The sequence below is a fragment of the Hypanus sabinus genome, chromosome 7 (genome assembly GCF_030144855.1).
Source record: "Hypanus sabinus isolate sHypSab1 chromosome 7, sHypSab1.hap1, whole genome shotgun sequence".
NCBI lineage: Eukaryota > Metazoa > Chordata > Chondrichthyes > Myliobatiformes > Dasyatidae > Hypanus > Hypanus sabinus.
This window is the reverse complement of record NC_082712.1, coordinates 155126829-155149409: the sequence shown is the minus strand read 5'-3', so window position 1 is coordinate 155149409 and position 22581 is coordinate 155126829. Positions and strand designations below refer to the sequence as shown.

General features: G+C 43.7%; 1 protein-coding gene across 1 annotated transcript in view; it reads right to left on the bottom strand.

Annotated features, from left to right (window-relative positions):
- The window catches only part of lrp4 (low density lipoprotein receptor-related protein 4), a 432001-nt gene that overhangs the window by 251795 nt on the left and 157625 nt on the right, over positions 1-22581 (bottom strand). The window contains exon 2 of the mRNA XM_059975983.1: positions 2657-2809. Within this exon, the coding sequence (XP_059831966.1) occupies positions 2657-2809 (153 nt within the window). The remainder of the gene's footprint in view (positions 1-2656; positions 2810-22581) is intronic.

Genomic DNA, 22581 nt, shown 5'->3' with positions numbered 1-22581 from the left:
TAAAAGAGAAGAAGTATAACATAGCAAAGATGAGCAGGAAGCCAGAGGATTGGGAAACTTTTAAAGAGAAACAGAAGGTAAATAAAAAGGCAAAACAAGGAGAAAAGATGAGGTACGAAGGTAAGCTAGCCAAGAATATAAAGGAAGATAGTAAAAGTTTCTTTAGGTATGTGAAGAGGAAAAAATTAATTAAGACCAAATTTGGGCTCTTGAAAACAGAGACGAGAAGAATGTCCCATTTCATAACATTGTCATCCTTCAGTTTAAATCAATTTACGATTACCAGTTTTAGTTAGTGTATAGCTTTCATGGGGCCACAATAGGTACTTTCTAAAAAAGTGGGATAACATTAGCTACCCTCCAATCCTCAGCAACTGATCCTGAATCTATAGAACATTAGAAAATGATTACCAGTGTGTCCACGATTTCTAGAGTCACCTACTTAAGAACCCTGGTATGCAGACCATCAGGTCCTAGGGATTTATCAGTCATTCTGTCTCATCAGTCTACCCAACACCATTTTCTGCCTTATGTGGATTTCCTTCAGTTCCTCCATTATCCGAGGTCCTCTGGCCACTATTACAAGTACCTGTTCAACTCGTCTGTCATTTCCTTGTTCCCCATAATAAATTCACTCTTGCTATTGAGGGAGTACAGCGCAGGTTCATGACGTTGATTCCCGGGATGGTGGGACTGTCATATGTTGAAAGATTGGAGTGACTGGGCTTGTATACACTGGAATTTAGAAGGATGAGAGAGGATCTGATTGAAACATATAAGATTATTAAAGGATTGGACACGCTAGAGGCAGGAAACATGTTCCCGATGTTGAGGGAGTCCAGAACCAGAGGCCACAGTTTAAGAATAAGGGGTAGGCCATTTAGAATGGAGTTAAGGACAAACTTTTTCATGCAGAGAGTTGTGGATCTGTGGAATGCTCTGCCTCAGAAGGCAGTGGAGGCCAATTCTCTGGATGCTTTCAAGAAAGAGTTAGATAGAGCTCTTAAAGATAGCAGAGTCAAGGGATATGGGGAGAAGGCAGGAACGGGGTACTGATTGTGGATTATCAGCCATGATCACAGTGAATGGTGGCACTGGCTCGAAGGGCCGAATGGCCTACTACTGCACCTATTGTCTATTATAAGTAAAAATAGAATTGAAGCTTCAAGCAACAAGTTTCAAAGGTGGACTAAATTTTTGAGGGTAACAGGCATATAAAAGCAGCTAAAATATTTCCACTTTGTTACACCTATAGCATCACTAATTACATGACAACACATTTGAGATGTTGCTTCCTCTCAAAGTTAACACAAACCAAAAAGTTGCATCTTGTGCCGTCCCAATGATTAGATAGTTATGAAAATGATCCTTGTGCCTATCACAACATCAAGCATGTGGCTGGAGGATATAAGGATATAACTACCATCAGTAAAACAACAAAGGGAGAAGTTAGGATAAATATTTAATGCTTTGTGCATCAAGACTTAGAAAGATAGTTCAGAATTAAAAATAACAGAATACAAAGGAATCTTTAAAATTTAAATTGATAGAAAATGTAGTTTTAAAAAGCTATCCAAAAGGGAAGGGAATACTTGGACAATTCAGTTCAAGGTGGTCTACAGAATTCTAGCTCTATAATAGGGACTTATTTTATTTAACCAGGCTTTGATATGAGAGAAACTGGTCTATGGTTATGAAGTTAGAATTAATTGTGCTTTGAATACTGTATATACATTTACTTGCTTTGGGACCGCTCCAAAATTTGCCAACACCCTTATGTGCTACCCTTATCTACATATACATAAACATGGAGGGGGAGGAAGACCATCTGGACTGAGACCTGAGTTTCCCGATTGTAGCACCAAATTTTGCATAATTGTGACATTTGGCACAGCAGGCTTCAGTCCCTTGTGCTTTTTTGACGCCTCAGAAATTAACTAATTAAAGAATTAGAACCTAATACATTAAGATTTTCGTAGATATTTTATGCAAATTGTAGGCAAAATTCATATGGAAATCACCAATGAGATTTATCCTTATAAAGTTTAATCAGTATGAAACACAGTGCTATTACAGTTAATGGTTTTCAATCTAAGTCATGCACCATTTTGAAGAAAAAAATTAAATCTTTCAAAACCTATCAAACATTGAAAGGCATATATCAAGTGGATGTGGAGTGGACGTTTCCTAAAGTGGGGGGGGGGGGGGGCGGTGAAGTGCCTAAGATCAGGGGGCACAGCCTCAGAACAGAAGGGTGTCCCTTTAAAACAGAAACAAGGAGGAATTTCTTTAGAAAAAGGGTGATGAATCTGTGGAATTCATTGCCACATTTACTGAGGAGAGCAAGTCATTGGGTGTATTTTAATTGGAGATTGACAGGTTCTTGATTAGTAAGGGCATCAAAAGTTATAGTGAGAAGGCAGGAGAATAGGGTTCAGAGAGATAATAATATTAGCCATGATGGAATAGTGGAGCAGACTCGATGGGGTGAATTACCCACATTGCATGGTCTTAAATCATAAGAAAGTGAGTGTAAGAGCAAATAACAGCAGAACAAACTACCGTAACAACTTTCCAATTCAAAGAGTAAAGGTTCGTTCAATGATATTTAGGTTGAGGGCAATGATCAAAGTTCAGTAGATGCTAGATTACTTACTGCAGCCATCTTCATCACTATGGTCTCCACAATCGTTGTCTCCATCACACTGCCACTGAGCTGGAATACAGGTACACTCACCAAAGGCACTCACTGCACACGTGAAATGGTTCCTGCCACATGAGCACTCAGTACTTCCCGATCCTGTCACACCTGCACAGAAACAAAAATAACATCAGTGAATCCTACTGAAGATCTTCAAACTCCAAATCGTTTGGACAGTCAGAGGCTTTTTCCCCGGGCTGAAATGGTTGCCACAAGGGGACACAGGTTTAAGGTGCTGGGGAGTAGGTGCAGAGGAGATGTCAGGGGTAAGTTTTTTACTCAGAGAGTGGTGAGTGCATGGAATGGGCTGCCGGCAATGGTGGTGGAGGCGGATACGATAGGGTCTTTTAAGAAACTTTTGGATAGGTACATGGAGCTTAGAAAAATAGAGGGCTATGGGTAAGCCCAGTAATTTCTAAGGTAGGGACATGTTCGGCACAAAGGGCCTGTATTGTGCTGTAGGTTTTCTATGTATCTAAAGCTACAAAGAATACCAGGAACAGTCATTGCTTTGGAATTAATTTATTACTATGTTGTTCAGTGCCTGGGAATTAAAATTACTGCTTGCATGGCACATAATACCAAGACAGGCTGGTTGATCTTCATGATGTAGTTCTGTGCTGTAAGCTTTGTAAGAATTGTTTGGTAATTTAAAAAAAACAAATCACTGCATCTTCAATGCTGGCCAGGAATCAGGTTCAAATATAACCAACAGCAATCAACATACACTCAGTGGCCACTTTATTAGGTACACCTTACACTTGTTTGTTATTACAAATATTTAATCATGTGGCAGCAACTCAAAGCGTAAATACATGCAGACATGGTCAAGAGGTTCCATTGTTGCTCAGATGAAACATCAGAATGGGGAAGAAATGTGATCCATGTGACTTTGATGATGGAATGATTGTGCCAAATGATGGTTTGAGTATCTTAGAAACTGCTTCTCTCCTTGGATTTTCAGTGGTTGAATTTAAACCTTTGAAAATCCACACAGTCTCTAGAGTTTCCAAAGAAAGGTTTGAAAGACATTAAACGACAGTGAGCAGCAGTTCTGTGGGTGAAAACACTTCTTGATGAGAGAAGTCAGAGGAGTTTGGCCAGAATGGTTCAAGCTGAGGGAAGGAAACAGTAGCTCAAATAACCACACATTACAACAGTAGTGTGCAGAAGAGCAGCTCTGAACGCACCACTCATCAAACCTTTAAGTGAATGGGCTTTGAACATACTCTCAGCTGGTCACAGTTCTAGGTATGGGGGCTACATAATGAAGTGGCCACTCAATGTATTTTCAAGCAGAGCACAGCACTGAGCATTTTTTTTAAGTGCTGAAGCTAGTCCCTTGCATTCTCTTTGAAACAGTCTGAATACTGCCATTAGGTGATTAATACAACCCATAACCCAGTTCAGGAAAGGTAAAAATGGATTAGAGCTAAGGCACCCTCACCTCACAATTCTCATCCCACCCACCCATCAATTTATGTTGGCTTATTTGTGGAGGATTGAAAAGTTTCAAATATCTTGGTAAACACATAGAAAATTCAACAAAAACATTCAGAAGACTTCTTTCGAAATTACAATAAAGCTCCAAATAATTAAATGGCATTCTATTCCATTGCCGGAAGTATAGCTTTAAATCTTTACACAGCCCTGACAACATATAATTTATTGCATGTAGAAAATTCCACAAAAAGCACAAAATTGCAATCTGCATAGATTACCATGTCACAAATTAACTGGCTTCAGGATACAATTGATATACCATCAAACAAATAAAAATGTGTATACAGAGCAGAAATGACTGCACTGTAGCGGTGTGCTACAAGCAGCGCTAAAATTACGACACGGAGTCGGTAACTGCAGTCGAAGGAAAAACTTTATTCGAAAACTTCAGCCTCACTTTTAAGCCTCTGTCAACCGGCCCCCCATGGCGAAGAGGCTCCAAAGCTCTGTGCTCGCAAACCCCCGTAGGCTATCTAATTGTGAGTCGGTTCGGATACGCTAGGAAATGAGGCGCTACATAACCCCCCCCCAGAACCGGCGATACACCCCCCAATGTCCACAGCCTGGGCCAGAACCTGCTTGGGAGGTCGGCCTCTGCGCCGAGGCGCCGGAAACTCGGCCGGTTGCGCCAGGTCCACATGGGCCGGCTTGAGGCGGTCCACCGTGAAAACCTCCTCCTTCCCCCCAACGTCCAGCACGAACGTGGACCCTTTGTTCCGGAGCACCGTAAACGGCCCCTCGTATGGCCGCTGCAGCGGTGGCCGATGCCCGCCCCTTCGTACAAACACAAACTTACAGTTCCGTAGGTCTTTGGGTACGCAGGTCGGGTGCCGCCCATGCTGTGAAGTGGGTATGGGGGCCAGGTTACCGAGCTTCTCGCGAAGTCTGCCCAGGACTGCAGCGGGTTCTTCCTCTTGCCCCCTCGGGGCTGGTAGGAACTCCCCGGGGACGGCCAGGGGCGCGCCGTATACCAACTCGGCCGACGAGGCGTGCAGGTCGTCCTTGGGCGCTGTGCGGATGCCGAGAAGGACCCAGGGAAGCTCGTCCGCCCAGTTGGCTCCTCGCAGGCGGGCCATGAGGGCCGACTTCAGGTGACGGTGGAAACGCTCCACTAGCCCGTTCGACTGTGGGTGGTAGGCAGTGGTGTGGTGCAGCTGAGTCCCCAAAAGGCTGGCCATAGCTGACCACAGGCTGGAGGTGAACTGGGCGCCTCTGTCGGAGGTAATGTGGGCTGGTACACCAAAGCGGGATATCCAGGTGGCGAGCAGGGCTCGGGCGCAAGATTCGGAGGTGGTGTCGGTGAGCGGGACCGCCTCTGGCCATCTTGTGAACCGGTCCACGATAGTCAGGAGGTAACGCGCTCCGCGCGACACTGGCAGGGGGCCCACGATATCCACATGAATGTGGTCGAAACGCCGGTGGGCGGGATGGAACTGCTGCGGTGGGGCTTTGGTGTGCCGCTGAACCTTGGCCGTCTGGCAGTGCATGCACGTTCTGGCCCATTCACTGACCTGTTTGCGGAGACCGTGCCAAACGAACCTGCTGGAAACCAGCCGGACAGTTGTCCGGATGGAGGGATGCGCCAAGTTATGAATGGAGTCGAAAACACGTCGCCGCCAGGCTGCGGGGACGACCGGACGGGGCTGGTCGGTGGCGACGTCACAGAGTAGGGTCCTCTCACCTGGGCCCACGGGGAGGTCCTGGAGCTGCAAACCAGAGACTGCAGTCCTGTAACTCGGAATCTCCTCATCTACCTGCTGCGCCTCTGCCAGTGCCTCAAAGTCTACCCCTTGGGAAAGGGCATGAACGGTAGGGCGAGAGAGCGCATCCGCCACGACATTGTCCTTACCCGAGACGTGCCGGACATCCGTTGTGTATTCAGAGATGTAGGACAGTTGGCGTTGCTGGCGGGATGACCAGGGGTCGGATGCTTTCGTAAACGCAAAGGTAAGCGGTTTGTGGTCCGTGAACGCGGTGAAGGGCCGACCTTCTAGGAAGTACCTGAAATGCCGGATTGCCAGGTAGAGCGCCAACAGTTCCCGGTCAAAAGCACTGTACTTGAGCTCGGGTGGCCGCAGGTGTTTGCTGAAAAACGCCAGGGGTTGCCAGCGACCTGCGATGAGCTGCTCCAGCACCCCACCGACTGCCGTGTTTGATGCGTCCACTGTGAGGGCGGTAGGGGTGTCCATTCTGGGATGTACTAGCATTGCGGCGTCAGCCAAAGCTTCCTTCGTTTGAACGAAAGCGGCGGCGGACTCCTCGTCCCAGGTAATGTCCTTGCTCGGACCCGACATCAGGGCGAACAGGGGGCGCATGATCCGGGCAGCTGAAGGGAGGAAGCGGCGGTAGAAATTGACCATACCTACGAATTCCTGAAGGCCTTTGATCGTGGTGGGTCGGGGGAAGTGGCGGACCGCATCTACCTTAGCGGGCAGAGGGGCTGCCCCGTCTTTAGTAATCCTGTGGCCCAGGAAGTCAATGGTATCAAGTCCGAACTGGCATTTGGCAGGGTTGATTGTAAGACCGTACTCACTCAGTCGGGCGCAGAGTTGACGGAGGTGGGACAGATGCTCCTGACGACTGCCGCTGGCTATGAGGATGTCATCCAAATAGATGAACGCGAAGTCCAGGTCCCGTCCCACCGCGTCCATTAACCGCTGGAACGTCTGTGCGGCATTCTTCAGGCCGAACGGCATGCGGAGGAACTCGAAGAGGCCAAACGGGGTGATGAGAGCCGTTTTGGGGACGTCGTCAGGATGCATCGGGATTTGATGGTACCCTCGGACAAGGTCGACCTTGGAGAAGATCCGAGCGCCGTGCAGGTTTGCCACAAAGTCCTGAATGTGCGGCACAGGGTAGCGGTCCGGTGTGGTAGCCTCGTTCAGCCTGCGGTAGTCGCCGCACGGTCTCCAGCCCCCCGTCGCTTTGGGCACCATGTGCAGGGGGGAAGCCCAGGGGCTGTCGGACCGCCGGATGATCCCCAATTCCTCCATTCTCTGGAACTCCTCCTTCGCCAGTCGGAGCTTGTCCGGGGGAAGCCGCCGAGCACGGGCATGGAGGGGTGGTCCCTGTGTCGGGATGTGGTGCTGTACGCCGTGCCTGGGCATGGCTGCTGTGAACTGCGGTGCCAGAACCGATGGGAACTCCGCCAGGACCCTGGTGAAGTCGTTGTCGGACAGCGTGATGGAGCCGAGGTGAGGGGCTGGCAACTGGGCCGCGCCCAGGGAGAACGTCTGAAAGGTCTCGGCGTGTACCAGTCTCTTCCTGGGCAGGTCAACCAGCAGGCTGTGAGCTCGCAAAAAATCCGCACCCAGAAGCGGTTGGGCTACGGCGGCCAGTGTGAAGTCCCACGTGAACTGGCTGGGGCCGAACAGTAGCTGCACCTGACGGGTGCCATAGGTCCTTACTGTGCTGCCATTCGCGGCCCTCAGGGGGGGACCCGGTGCCCTGCTGCGGGTGTCGTAACTCGTCGGAGGTAAAACGCTGATCTCAGCCCCAGTATCGACCAAAAACCGGCATCCCGACCTTCTATCCCACACATACAGGAGGCTATCCCGATGGCCAGCCGCCGTAGCCATCAGCGGCGGCTGGCCCTGGCGTTTCCCGGGAACTTGCAGGGCGGGCGGCAACGGCGGGCTTCTGCGCCCCACCGCTGGTGGTAGAAGCACCAGTGGTCATTGGGCCGGGGGTTAGTGGGCTCTGCGGCCGGGCCTGGACTGGTTTGCTGCCGGGAGCGTGGCTGGGAGATCTGTGCGATGGACGCCCCGCTTTTTGGCGTTCCACAGCAAGTCAGCCCGGGCTGCCACCTTCCGGGGGTCACTGAAATCCGCATCGGACAGCAGCAGGCGTATGTCCTCGGGCAGCTGCTCCAGGAATGCCTGCTCAAACATGAGGCAGGGTGTGTGTTCGTCGGCGAGAGACAACATCTCATTCATTAAAGCCGATGGAGGTCTGTCGCCCAAGCCATCCAGGTGCAGTAAACGGGCAGCCCGCTCGCGCCGTGAGAGTCCGAAAGTCCTGAGGAGCAGGGCTTTGAATTCCGTGTACTTGCCGTCTGCCGGGGGCGACTGTACGAACTCCGCGACCTGGGCAGCTGTGTCCTGGTCGAGGGAGCCCACCACGTAGTAGTAGCGGGTGTCTTCTGAGGTGATCCGGCGAACATGGAATTGGGCTTCGGCTTGCTGGAACCATAGGTCCGGGCGCTGTGTCCAGAAACCCGGCAGTTTCAACGAAACCGCATGAACAGAGGCGGCGTCGGTCATTTCTGGTCCAAAAATCGTTTGGACCGTCGGGGTCACCAATTGTAGCGGTGTGCTACAAGCAGCGCTAAAATTACGACACGGAGTCGGTAACTGCAGTCGAAGGAAAAACTTTATTCGAAAACTTCAGCCTCACTTTTAAGCCTCTGTCAACCGGCCCCCCATGGCGAAGAGGCTCCAAAGCTCTGTGCTCGCAAACCCCCGTAGGCTATCTAATTGTGAGTCGGTTCGGATACGCTAGGAAATGAGGCGCTACAGCACCATAATTTACTGGCTCCCCAGAGAAGTTTGCACAATTCATCTTCCATAAGTTGTTGTAAAGAGGTGCACATTTGGAAGCCTTTGATCTCATTGTAGTAGTAACTACAGGTCAGGACCATTGGTTTGAAATGCCATTTATTCACGTCTACATTGGACCCACCACATCATTTGATGCAGCATTCATAAAACCATTGAACTCAGAAGTTTAAGTTATGTGCACTCTGAGCTATTTCCCATGGACTGATTCTCCCCTGCTTCTGCTATAAGCTAACAGCAAGTTTATCTTCCAATGCCAAATAACGTAGATGGTTTTCACCCTTACTGATGGAATCTTCACTGAAAAGAGAATATTTTCTAAAGCAAATGCGCCATAGATTTCTGTAACACTATTAATTATTGAGTTCCTGCTACTCCCTAGGACTTACTTCTTCCAGCAAGAAATTAAATTGATATATTTTGTAATTTAAAAGACAATCTGATATGATCTAATTACAATCTCACAATAGGCAGTCTGAGCTTTTAAGGAAATGACAGACATTTATTTATCTTGTACAAATGCAATACTCTTGTTGCTCCCATTGTACCTTGGTGCATACCAATTACTTAGACTAAAAAGTTAGTCCTATGCTGCACCAGCATAGATCCACAATGGTGAATAAAGACAAATGTTAACTATCTTGTGTCAACCATTGTGTTCACCAATTACCTCTGTCAGGATTAATTCTCAATCTGTCAGCACAGCTCTGTTTCCAAAAGTCTTACGTGTGTTATTATACAAGATTCATGAAGAAGTTGCTGAGGCAAAGGTACTTCCACCATTGGAAAAATACTTCATTTCATTATACTGGTTATTTCAATACATGACAGAAATTTCCTTAACTTACAAGATTTATTCTCTTTCTTAGCTGTATGACGCAGAGGTATATTTACATTACACCTGTATCACAAATCCATCCAACTAGCAAACCTTTCATAAATTATCTATTTGAATTGGAAGCATGGTATATTTCAAACATCACTCAAACAAACGTCCACATGAAGGAAAATGGTCTCTTGTTTTGATCAAATTGTAAACCCAATGCTAAAAGGAAATTTCCTCTTCCCTATATACTAAAACAAATACGAATTCTGTCTCACTCTTCATCCTAAATCTCAGTGTTCCCATTTTCCCAGGGATAACTATTCTGGAATAAGGTAGAAGTTTGGTCTCAGTTCCCATTCAATGTCAGCACCACGCGGTTATTTAGCAGGTAAGCACCCTGACTGGCTCAGCTGACATATGGATCTGTTCTGTGAGCCCTCGCTGTGGGTTGGTTTCCTGTTCTGCAAGATATAATCTCCACAATGCAGTTGCAGATGAAAGAGGAAAATTAAAATAACTGGATACAAGGCTGAGAGCTTCAGAGTTTGCCAACTGGCCCATTGTATCTGCAAGGCTCTCTGGCAAAGCAGCTCCATTAATTCCATCTAACAGCCCCTTCTCCATGGCCTGGCAATTTTTTCCATGCCTTACATCTAAGCAATTCTTCATTGAATGACGATGGAAGCTGCCTTCACCACATCTACAGGCAGTGCATTCAGATCCCAATTATATGCCATGTAAGAGAGTTTTTCTTGTGTCATTCATAATTTCTTTCCCTTTGTTTAGCAACAGGCACCTTGGGATCTCAACACCTCCACTAAAGTGAACAGCTTCCCACTATCTAATTTCTATCGAGGACGTGCCCTTTTCTCATTGTTACCGTCAGGAAGGAAGCACAGAAGTCAGAAAGCACACACTCAGCGATTCAGGAACAGCTTCTTCCACTCTGCCATCCAATTCCTAAATGGACATTGAACCCATGAACACCAACTCAATTTTTTAATATATTATTTCTGTTTATGCACTATTTTTAATCTAATTAATATATATATATACTTACTGTAATGGATTCACTTAATTATTTTTTTCTCTCTATACTATCATGTATTGCATTATACTGCTGCTGCTAAATTAACAAACTTCATGACACATGCTGGTGATAATAAACCCCTCATTATTCTGTATACTTCCATTAGATTTTCTCTCAGTATTCTCCTTAGAAAACAACACCTATTTCTACAGTCAATTTGTTACCACAGTCCCTCACCCCAGAAACCACCTCCATAATGCCTCGCATTCTTTGACTGAAGTGACCAAAACTGAACACAGCATTCCAGTCAGCCCTGACCAGATTTTTATAAAGTTTCAGAAAGACTTCCTTGTTTTTCAGCCCGTTCCTCTTTTTATGAATCCCAGCATTGTATACGCCTTACTGACACACTTTCTCAACCTTCTCTGTCATATTCAATGAATTGAGCACACAGGTCCTCTTCACTTTTAGAATAGTCCTTTAAAATAGTATTTCTTTATTCTTTATTGCCTCTTTTCATTCATTCCCAAAATGCAATACTATCTACTATAACTATGCAGACAAAATGGTTAAATACCAGTTATCCTTAACATATAAAGACCGATTTAATCCAATTAATCAATTCTCTTCCAAATGATTAAATCCTGCCCTGGATCATTGTTTCCAAAAGCTCTCCTGCAAATGACATTAAATTGAATGGGCTTATCCTTCCTTCAGCTTTGAGTAAGGAAATAATATTAGCTTCTTTCCTTTCCTCAAGTACTACTTTTGTATCAAAAGAGTATTGAAATATCTTAACTGGTGCCCCATGATTTCCTCCTATATCCCCATTAAAAACCTACGACGTATTCTATCTGGACCTGGAGATTTACTATACCCACTTTGAAGCTGACCCAGCTTTTCCAATACCTCAACGCTATCAAATGTCCGCACAACTGTGCCTCAAGCATCTCTGCATTCACTATTAGTTTGGAAACATCTCCTTATACTTGTAAGGATTTAAGGCATTTTTGTTTTGTTTCTGATGACAGAAAATTGTCAGATGTCCTACCGGTCCTTTAAAAAAAATTGGAAATTTTACGAACAATTGGGAATAATTATGAAAAGAACAACCCCCTCTCTCTCTCTCTAATCTAGTCCAAAGAGGGGAAAGCTACACAAACAATGGATAACAAGGGATAGAGTGTTCTGAGGATTACAAGCAGTAACCCATTGCCTTTCCATTGAATCAGCATGTTTGTCAGTACATGCCAGCCTTTGTCTCTGGGAACTTCTATTCATCAGTAATCCTCCAGTTTTGAAGAAAGATCATTAAGTTCTTCACTCTCTCCATACATGATGCCTGAATGCTAAGTTACCCCAGCACTTTGTTTCCGAAAACACTGCATGGTTGGTTCTAATGAAACATTATTTAAAATTATTTTTGAAAGAACATAAAAGACATTCTGAGTACATATATTACTATCCAGTATAATGCAACAAGACCATAAGACCATGGTGACCATGGTGCACTGGACCACTAACTACAGGAGACTTTGTAGGGATTATTGGTTTATGTAAGTAACTACATTTGGAAACAAATTAAGCATTTTTGATACCAATTGTCCATCTTTGGTAAAACCTTCAATCTGACATGAAGGATGCAGAATTGACTTTACCTGAAAAATGCAGAAACGACCTCATTTATATTAACTGAGTAATTTAAACTTCAGAAAATACTTAAATTTCTAAAACTGTAAAAAAAACGGTGCACCTTTATTCTGTAAATTGTATTCTACCAAATTTCAAGATTCAACAAGATTATAGAAGACTTGAGTAGTCTCAATCTTTCCCACTATTTATCCACATTAAGAAATATTCAGAAAATTTTATTCAAGGATGAGTAAATAACAGCAAGGCATATACAAATTCTGTGCATTCTGAGCAAATCAAATCATAAAGAAATTAATTCATTTAGCTGATTGAAGGCAAAGGAAACCTGACAAGACTTCAAGAAAAAGAGATCTGGCTCAGTTCTAATTTCATTTGATGTCAACATCCTCACCCACAGACATTCTTCTTTTCAACATGACTTCCAATACATTCCTGGTCTAGTTCCCATTTTCAGTAACTCCGAATACCCAAAACTCTGACTTCTATAGGCCAACCAGCATCTGTTTCCCCTTACTCAGAGAGATACAATGTCTTCTATTGAAAACCCAAGTTTAAGTGTTCTCATCCTCATTTCGAATCTCTCCGTGACCTTGGTCCTCCCTAGCTCTCTTCCAGCTTTACAAACATGAAAATTCTGGGGGCCTCCAGTAACACCTTAGTATGCAATCTACCTTTACTCATGTCACCCTTGGCAACTGTAGATTCAGATATTTTAAGCTCCAAAATTCTAAACTTCTCTGCCTCTTTAACTCCCCCTCATGCATCTTCAAGTCACTATTTAAAATTCCTATGTGACTTAATGTTTGTTTTCATGAGGGTAACACAGGGTCACTGCCGGTCGTGAAGATGACCACAGCTCCATTGACCTCCCCTACAGTCTGCGGAAAGTCTGCACATTCCTCTGGGATTATGTGGGCTTCCCTCAGTTGCTCCTTCTTTCTTTCTGTTTGCTGGCTGCTAGGTTAATTGACTAAAATAAATGACTCCCAGAATAGGCCAGTGATCTGGGAATCAGACAGTGTTAATGTGCATGTCTGAGGATGTTCAGATCCAGAGCAAGAGCAGATTTTGCTTGTTCTCCATGATGGGGACTCCTCTCTCCATGGCGCGGAGGCTATGAAGACTGCCTAGCTGTAGACCCCCATGCCCACTAATATGATGAATTGATCATTGTCGGCTTTGGGCCCAGCTGCTCCAGGTTTCTGATCCGAGGACTCAATTTTGGTTTGGAATGTTTTTCACTTCAATTGTTTGCATGATTTGTATTGGTTTTCTTTCTCTTGCGCGTCAGGTGTTGTTCTTTTATTCTAATTCTTTTTCTCTTTATTTGGGTTCTTTCGGGTTTCTTGCTTTGTGGCTCCCTGTGAGCAAGCGAATCTCAAGGTTGTATAATTTTGCATTCTTTGATAATATACATACTTGAATCTTGGATAGGTTATGGGGAAGTATGTGGGGGAAAGAGTTGGCATGGTCTCAACAGTGTTGTAATTCAGAGGGAAAAGTTCTAAATAATATAAGGGAAATATTTCCATGATCTGGTCTTGGAATGTTTTAGTAAATTACAGCAACGTCTAAATGCAAGTTGTCAGAATGGTAGCTCCTTCCAGAGGGAACAGAAACATTTTGCATTTTAGACCATCTCTCAGAAGCAATTGCTTTCATTTATACAGCAACAAATTAAATCCCCAGGGCATTTCAAATCATTTGAATTTAGGTCATTATTAAAATAAAATGATATTCAGCACAACTAAAAATGAATAGTTCCTTTATTGTAAGTAATGCATTAAGGGGGTTTATGGGGCAGAAAGCATTTTCTCATTAAGCTTTATGCACTGAAATATTGAAACCCTATGATGTCAATTAGCTTGTAAAATGGAAAGATGAAAGCAAAAAAAGACTGTGTGTGTATCCAAGTTATTTCAATTGTCACAAATTCTCAAACCTTCAGAAAATCAATTCCATAGCATCATTTTGAAAAGGATAGCATGCCAACATTTGCTCAAAGCAAGGAAACAATTTCATAGCCAAGCAGTAACAATAAATGGGTTTCCATTGCCAGCAATCTCTGCTCTGGAACTTGGGCTTTACAGCATTAAGGAACAATTTTGCAATGAATAAAATTAAATCCGGGCCATTACATTACCATTAATCATTAAAACATGTAAGTTAAACAGGATTAGGTTGTGATCTTATTTATTTATTGTTTCATGATCACGAAATGGTCTCATGTTGAAAATACCCACATACTTGCAGCTCTGTTGCTGAAATAGCCTACACACTTTCCAGCTTAGTGAGTGAGCTTTAATCAGTAGCATATTCATGGGCTTATTTGATGCTTACAGCCATTTCGATGTAATTGTGCCAGGAAGAAGATGGCACCAGCAAACTACGCTACCAAGGGTGACATCCTCCACACGGTTCATGAAACTACCTCTTCTCATTTCAGATCTGGATCTGCTTCTGTTGAAGCCTGTCTGTGATCTACATATTGAGTATTCGGGCTAATTGAGCGTTCCCGGTGCTCTGCTGTGTCCAAGGGGGTTCGGTGAGGTTTCGAGCGAAGTGGGCAGCCTAGAGGCCAGGAATCCTGGAGAGAGAGCACAAGTCCACGATTGATCCCACTTCTTGCCGGTTAAAGTGTCGAGGAAGATTGAAAACATCAAGGGCGCGAGTGGAAAGTGAGCAGAGTTCGGTGCAGTCTACTTGCAGGTGACCGGTCTCTCTCACTGCTGCTGGAGGTAGGCGCCTATGTGACACAGTCTCCCTCCCTCTCATCCACTGCTGGGCAAAGGTTTAATCAACGCAGTTTGTGGATTGGACCCTGTAGTTAATATTACAAAGTTTTTCTGGTCGCTCCTTTTCTGTTGCTATTTTGCGTGATTTTGATCGGAGTGGCCTGCCAATAACAAACAGCAGCACTAGGTCGAACTGAACTGAGCTAGACTGAATATGCCTGGACTCTTTCGACAACTTTGTGGTTTGGTGTTTTATATTCTGTGTTTTTCGCTTGTTTTGTTTGTAGTTTGCTCTGTTTGGTTTTGTCCTGCACATTGGGGTTTCGATAATTTTCTTTGAAAGGTTTGCATGATTTTCTTTATTTCATGGCTGTCTGTGGGACAACGCATCTCAGGGTTGTATACTGCATGCACACTTCAATAATAAATGTACTTTAAATCTTAGAATTCCTTAATTTACATGCTGGCTATCCCTTTGGAAGCTAATTTTGGAACTCTCCAACTCACCTCCCTTTAGGAGTGGCAGATCTAAGGCCACTGAGTGAGACTTCAGCCTCACTCAAACCATAAAATGCTCCACTAAATATTGATGAGTGGATTGAATAGATAACATTGGACATTTTTCTTTTCAAATGTATGTGCTTGTTTTGCATCAAGATGCTAGTGCATTGCCTTTCACAAAGAAACAGACCATTCAACCAGTCAGCTTTGGTCTTCATCCAATGCATGCAGCAAGGCAATCTTCACCTCTGTGCAAAATAGCCTGTTCTGCTTACCAAGCGTTTATTAAGATGAGGGAGAGTCCCCGTTTTCACTCCCAGTCTGTATTGAATTGGATCTCAGCTCTGACGCAAAGATGCAACACAATGTTGCCAACATTCCTATATCTTGAAGAGGACAACTCAACCAGGCATGGCCCTTTTGGAAAAGCCTTTCCTTCTGTTGAACCATTCTAATCGAACAATCTCCCACTGCCCTTTATTAAGCAAGAACCATGGCTTTTACGGGGAAGGTATTCGAGTATGCGACACCAACAGATCCAAATATCAACAACAGAAGAAATGGCCTAAAAATTCTAACCTGTATCACGGGTGTTTTTTTAAATCACAAACACGAGAAAATCTGCAGCTGCTGGAAAACCAAGCAAGGCCCACAAAATGCTGAAGAAACACCACAGGTCAGGCAGCATCTGCAGAAGAATAAACAGTCGACATTTCGGGCTGAGACCCTTCTTCAGGAGGATGCCTGAAGAAGGAGCTTGGCCCGAAACATCGACTGTTTACTCGTTTCCATGGATGCTGCCCGACCCGCTGAGTTCCTCAAGCAGTTTGCGTGCATCACGTATGTTTATAAAAGCTGCAGCCTAATTTCCAAATAGTTTTTGCTTAACCCATCTGCAGCACACTTCCAGAAATTAAGACACAAGCTCACTGTTGGCATCCAAGCCACTGTGAATATGAAGTCACATTAAACAGCATTTGACATTACTTATTTCGCACATAAAAGGCCTGGAAAGGTTTGGCTCACTTACACTGAAGCAGGTCTCAACTGTGGCTTGAAGACGACCACAGCGTTATTTAGCTTGTTCAGTCTTAATTAGTCCACTGTCAGAGTTCAAACGGTCAATCATCTTCTAGGTAGACAACTTATTTAAACTTGAATTATTATTCATTGATTCAAATCTACTCAGTAAACCAGAAACCTGAATATATCCCCGACAGGCTTTTTTTTTCTCAGCCCTCTCTAGTGTTCAATGACATGACCAGTAACATATTTCAAACCCCAGAGAGAGTCACCCACTAAAGCTGCCAATACCGTGGCCACTGAAACTATTCAGAGACAGGATATTCTGCAGGTTCATCTCTCTGATTCTGCCAAGTCCATCTGCCACCCACAATATATGGCAAGACTGACATGAAACCTCACTCCTGTCTTGTGCAAGCAGAACTGAAACAACACTAACAAGAAACAAGGAACAGCATCCATAATGAAGAAGCTCCCCCCCAAGACATGTTCACTCCTTCTTTCACTGGCACAACATGGCTTCAGAAGACCTCTTCCATTTCTGAAACCATCACAAGGGTATGGGAACACCATCTCTCCACCATCTTCCCTCTTCCTCCTCCAGCCAAGATTAAAGTGTGCCATTGCAAATGGATGGGATTGGTGTCTCCAAGTGACAAACGCTGTCATATTAAATTTTCAATTAATGCTGAAAGCCTTGTTCAGTCCTTCTCAAACTTAATAGCAATTTGGATATGAGGAGAGCTGAAAGGATAAAATCCACAGCAAAGAACCCTATAAAGAACAAATCATGAGGTAAACATAAAGGTGCAATTATTGTTACTGGACAAGCATTATGTAATTCATTTTAGACCAGTTAATGTCAGTATTGAAATGACAAAGAGGGGAAAGCTTGCGAATGAGCTGGATAAGGAGATTTGTTTACATGTTTGTGGAAGGAAATGAGAGAAAAAATAGCAACATTTGTAAATTGAAATCATGGTGCAGATAGTATTTTGTGTTTCCCTGCGTTATGAATATGTATATTCATTCCATCAGATAAAATATTGTTATGATTAAGGTTTATGGGAATACATTGTTAGACTTCTTTCCCAAGATAGAGACATAGAACATCTGTGGAAATTTACCATGACATTTTCTAAGCACTATGCTTGGCAGGAAATAAGCCTACTACAAAAATTCTGACAATTTTTATGACACTACATTGCCTGTGAGACAATATGTTTTACTGAGTGCATAAAAGCAGAACCCACTGTATCACACAGGCTATTTATAATTAAAAACCAGAAAACGTAAACTTAAAACCATTTCACTTTTAGTGTCTTTCCATCTCCCACAGGAAACATAGTATTTAATGTCAGATTTCACAAAGAACACTCCAGAAGCTGCCAATAAACTGACTAGATCCATTTCCATTGACCTCACCCCCTCATCTCCTATCCTCAAATGGAAGTTCCCAACATTCTAACATCTGCCTTTAACTGACGTACCTGACAAGCAGGCAGACAAAATACCTGAGACCAAAACAGTGTATGGAAGATCTGTTTACTTAGCTTAAAACTAAACATGAAACTGTATTCTTTGACTGTTCTAAAATCAAATCTCTAATCTGGTCTAAAAAGCTGCTTTCAAAGCACATCGATAGTAAAACGGTATTTTCCGTTTTACATGGAATTTGCCACGTGTCCTGAGGTAAATGTCGGAAAGTTTTCTAATATTCAAGCCCTTCACATACTTGGGTTGCACAGTGGTCCAAGTGGGCAGCACAGCAGAAGATCTGGTAGAACCGTCATTCACAGTCCAGCTTGTGAGGACTTGCATTTTCCTGCTTGTAACTGCACAGGAATTCCCAGGGTGCTCCAGGTTTCAAGGACGTCCCAAACATGAGGGGATATAAACTTACAGGCACGTTGTCCCTCAAATGTAAATGAGTGGCTGAATCGCAGTGAATTAGTGGGGATGAGGGGAGAAAAAAAATTAGATCATTGTAAAATGTACATTTGATGGTTGGTACAAACTGGATGGTTCTGTGATGAATGAATCTATGATGTTATCAGACCAATCCTAATTTGGATTATCAGCATCATAAATACTACACAGTGAGATTTACAGAACTAAGCAGGTTAACATTTCCAGAACCGAATGGCAAAGTCAGGAAGGTGGTGATTACACTCCAACAAAAGTCTGCATTGTATTAAGACTTTTTCTATAAATCCCAGCTAGCACTAGAAGGAACTAAATGAACTCAACATGAATACTGAGGGGACATGGCTGCAACACAGCCATTTCTGTTGAATATTACAGAAATAATCATTTGTTGCAGCAACTTCAGTGCTACTGTCCATTTTCATTGATGTTCTTTGACCTTTAAAAACTAACACATTACATTCAATTTGTTGATGTATTTCAGCTTGAGGTTATAAATAAGAGACGGCAAAAGAGGTAAACGCTAATGGAATTTTAGACTGTCAACAATGTTCCAGTGCAGAGGACTGACTGGCAGCGGCTGAGTAAGCAACCATCCATCCAACAGGAGAGTTTACAGACATTAAAGGGCTCCCCAATGGCCTTATTTATGAAGACATTTCCTTCTGTAACACGTGGGCATAAAATGGAAAGGTCTGTGCTGAGTCAATTTAGTTGTCAAGAAGGCAAGTGGGATATTCCAAAAGATGTGTGAAGACTATAAAACTAGAACAATTAAAGAAAGCGGAGAGCTTAAAAATATTCTGGACAGCTAAACAATAAAATCACTGAAGAAAGCTCAACTTTTGATAACACTGTAACATAGCCTGTCTCTTACCTTTGGTTAGAACAAGGGTTCCCAACCTGGGGTATATGTGGCATAAAAAAGTTTGGAAAACCCTGGTTAAGACTCACTCAGTTAATTATCAAATACCTGGGTAACACTGTGGAAGACTGAATCAGTGGTTCAACTGTACAGAATTGCTAAAGGTGTTTGGCTGAGTATAGGCTTTCAGTTACTCCCCCCCCCCCTTAATGTTAGGTTCTTCATCATTGCTGGATTCAATATGCGGGCTAACATTAATACACATACATCTAGTGTATTACCAACTTAATGTAATCCAGTTCTAATCCAATGTGTTCTTCATTGAGGAAGTCTGAGTGGGTCAAAGATGATCTGCAACCATTAGTAAATAATCAAATAAAACCACAAAATGCTGGCAGAACTCAGCAGGCCAGACAGCATCTATGGGAGGGGGTAGTGACGACGTTTCGGGCCAAAACCCTTCATCAGGCCTGAAACGTCGTCACTACCTCCTCCCATAGATGCTGTCTGGCCTGCTGAGTTCTGCCAGCATTTTGCGTTTTTATTTATTTCCAGCATCTGCAGATTCACTCGTCTTGCCAGTAAATAATCACAGCTTGAATTATTCCACGACCAGGTCAAGTATGCAATCTGAGGCACACCCAAAGGTTCACAATGATTGGGCTACATTATAGAGTCATACAGCATGGAAGCAGGGCATGCTGCCCAACTGATCTGTGCTCATTGTGCTGCTCAGTGAGCAAGTCCCACCTGCCTATGTTTGACCCACAGCTCTCTAAACCCCTCTTATCTACAAACTTATTTAGAGAGCCTTTAAGTGTTGCTAACGCGCCCACCTCAACCACTTATTTCCAGCAGTTCATTCCAAATGTGCAACACATTACAGGGGCAAAGAAAAAAAAACAAATGCATCGATAGTTCAGGTTCTAAGCAGAAACATAGCTACAGGCTAGCCCAGAGTGGAATTCCTCAACACATTACTTTGTCAACAGCTAAGGAAACATTATGATGTGCTGCTAGTCACAAATCTGAGGCTCCTCTGCAGATCACAATCCTTTCCAGGTAAAATTAAAATGGACAGATAGTTAGGATTAATGATTTTTTTAGGCCATAGTAACTCTGACAACTGCAGAAAATAATGGTAGCGGTTATATTGCTAACAGGTGCCTGAAGGGAACTTGCAATCTCTTGAACTCTTGCGAATGGAGAACAATGCTTCTGGGAGAATTTGTTTACCTATCATTACTGATGGTCCAACATTGAGCAACTGAAGTTCAGCAAAGTGTGCATGTGATCTCAAGAGCCACTGATATTAGTGTCCATGTCGAAAGTGAGCTACTAGTCTATCTGCTGCACGTCGCACAAGTCTCTAACATTTCCTGCGGAAAACAAGGTTTCAGAGACATTATAGCCTGGTTAAAAAGTGTCTAGTCTTTCACTCTCTTGCTCAGGGACAACTGCAATTGGATGCAGTACTACTCCACGAAGTTGCACCATGTGGAACCTACCTTTGTCAGTTCTAGTCTGAGATGGAAACAGAGGGAATCATCAGCGAAAAGGAATTTGCCCTGTAGTTCATTTCTGAACAATGGTGCTCAACATGCTGTCCACAAAGGAATGAATTTCAGCAAGTGAAGTACATCATGCTGATATGATTTTATAACATATTTAGCACTCCATTTAGGAATAAATTTCTAGGCAATTATTCCCCAATCCCAAAGGGAAGGTGGATTGAAAAGGTTTTTTTTTTGTCATTTCTTTTTATGTTCTCTCTATTCAGAAGGGAACATGAAAGGAGACAGGATGGCCATCAATTTTCAGCACCTGACACGTTTCAAAGCGTGTGCCATGGCACCAGCTGCCCTTGTGAAGGACATGTTAAAATGAAACATACCCTGCATTACTCTGTGGTGCGCTGCTTGAAGAGAAAATATAAGATAGCAATAAGTTTTTTCAGAAAGCAAAGCAAATAGGAAATCGGGTTACAATGCCAATGTGCAGCTCACCAGAGGTCACTTTAGTCAGGTCCCATCTCAACCACTGTAGGAGGTTCTGATTGTCTCAATGGAAAAGCCTTGGCCAACACGAATAGAAATGATGGTGCTGAAAACTCTTCAGATACAACAAACAGATCATAGATCTGGTCGAGTTAAACAAGACAATGAAGAAAATAATTTAAGATACTGTTTTTCCTTGATTGAGGAGCACTGCTGAGTGATACACTGATGTTCACAGGAGCCCTCACGCAGGCACTTTGGGGAAAACTCCTATTGCCACTGAACATTGAGAGGCTGGGCCCTGTGTAACAGCTTCGTAAAGGAGCAAGGTGTGGTGTTGACCATTGTTGAATTTATATACAATGAATGTAGAGAAAAACAAGGCTCAATTGTATTTATACTGTGAAAACATGCTTTCAGAAAATCAGGCACTGAAAAGGTCCTGATGAATGGTCTCAGCCCGAAATGTCAACTGTTTACTCTTTTCCATTGATGCTGCCTGCCCTACTGACTTCCTCCAGCATTTTCTATGTGTTACACAGGCAGTGCAAAGTTTGCAAGTACAAGCTCGAGATAACTAAGGGAATATTCAGTGCTGTAAATAGCTGAGAAGGCTATCAGCCAGACTGAGTTCAGGTTTGGTCTGAATTTCAAGTAGAAACTAACAGAGAGAGCAGGGTGGGAGCCATTTGAAAAGAACAAGTCCCTTTGGGAGTGTGTCATAATTTGAAGTAGAAAGAGAGAGAGAGAGAGATCATTGCAAGGGAGCCACTTGAAAGTCTCACTGGGAGTGAGTTTTATTTGCTAAGTTAAAAGGGTGGTGTAGGCCGAGCAGCCATTGTTAGAGTGAGAGGCTTAGGCTTAACAGGCTTCAGCAAGAATAGGCTTGACCAAGCAAAGGCAGAGGTTCTAAGCAAGATTCTAGCAAGATTTTCCCTCTTTTTTTGTCTATTAGTACATTGCTAGTGCAATGAGAATGGATCCACGTTTAGCAGTATGTTTTAAGTATAAGTTGTGGGAACTCTAGCATCGAGCTGCAGCCCCTTCGAGATTGTGTAAAGGAAGTGGAGCTGCAGCTTGATGACTTTTGGCTCATACAAGAGAATGAGGAAGTGACAGATAGGAGCTACAGTGAAGTAGTCACCCCTAAGTTCCACTTTGTTGGGGTGGGGAGGAGTTGGATCCTACCAGGGGAAGCCACAGCGACTGGATGATCGGATCTCTGGCACTGAGTCTCGCTCTGTAGCTCAGGAGGAGACAAGAGG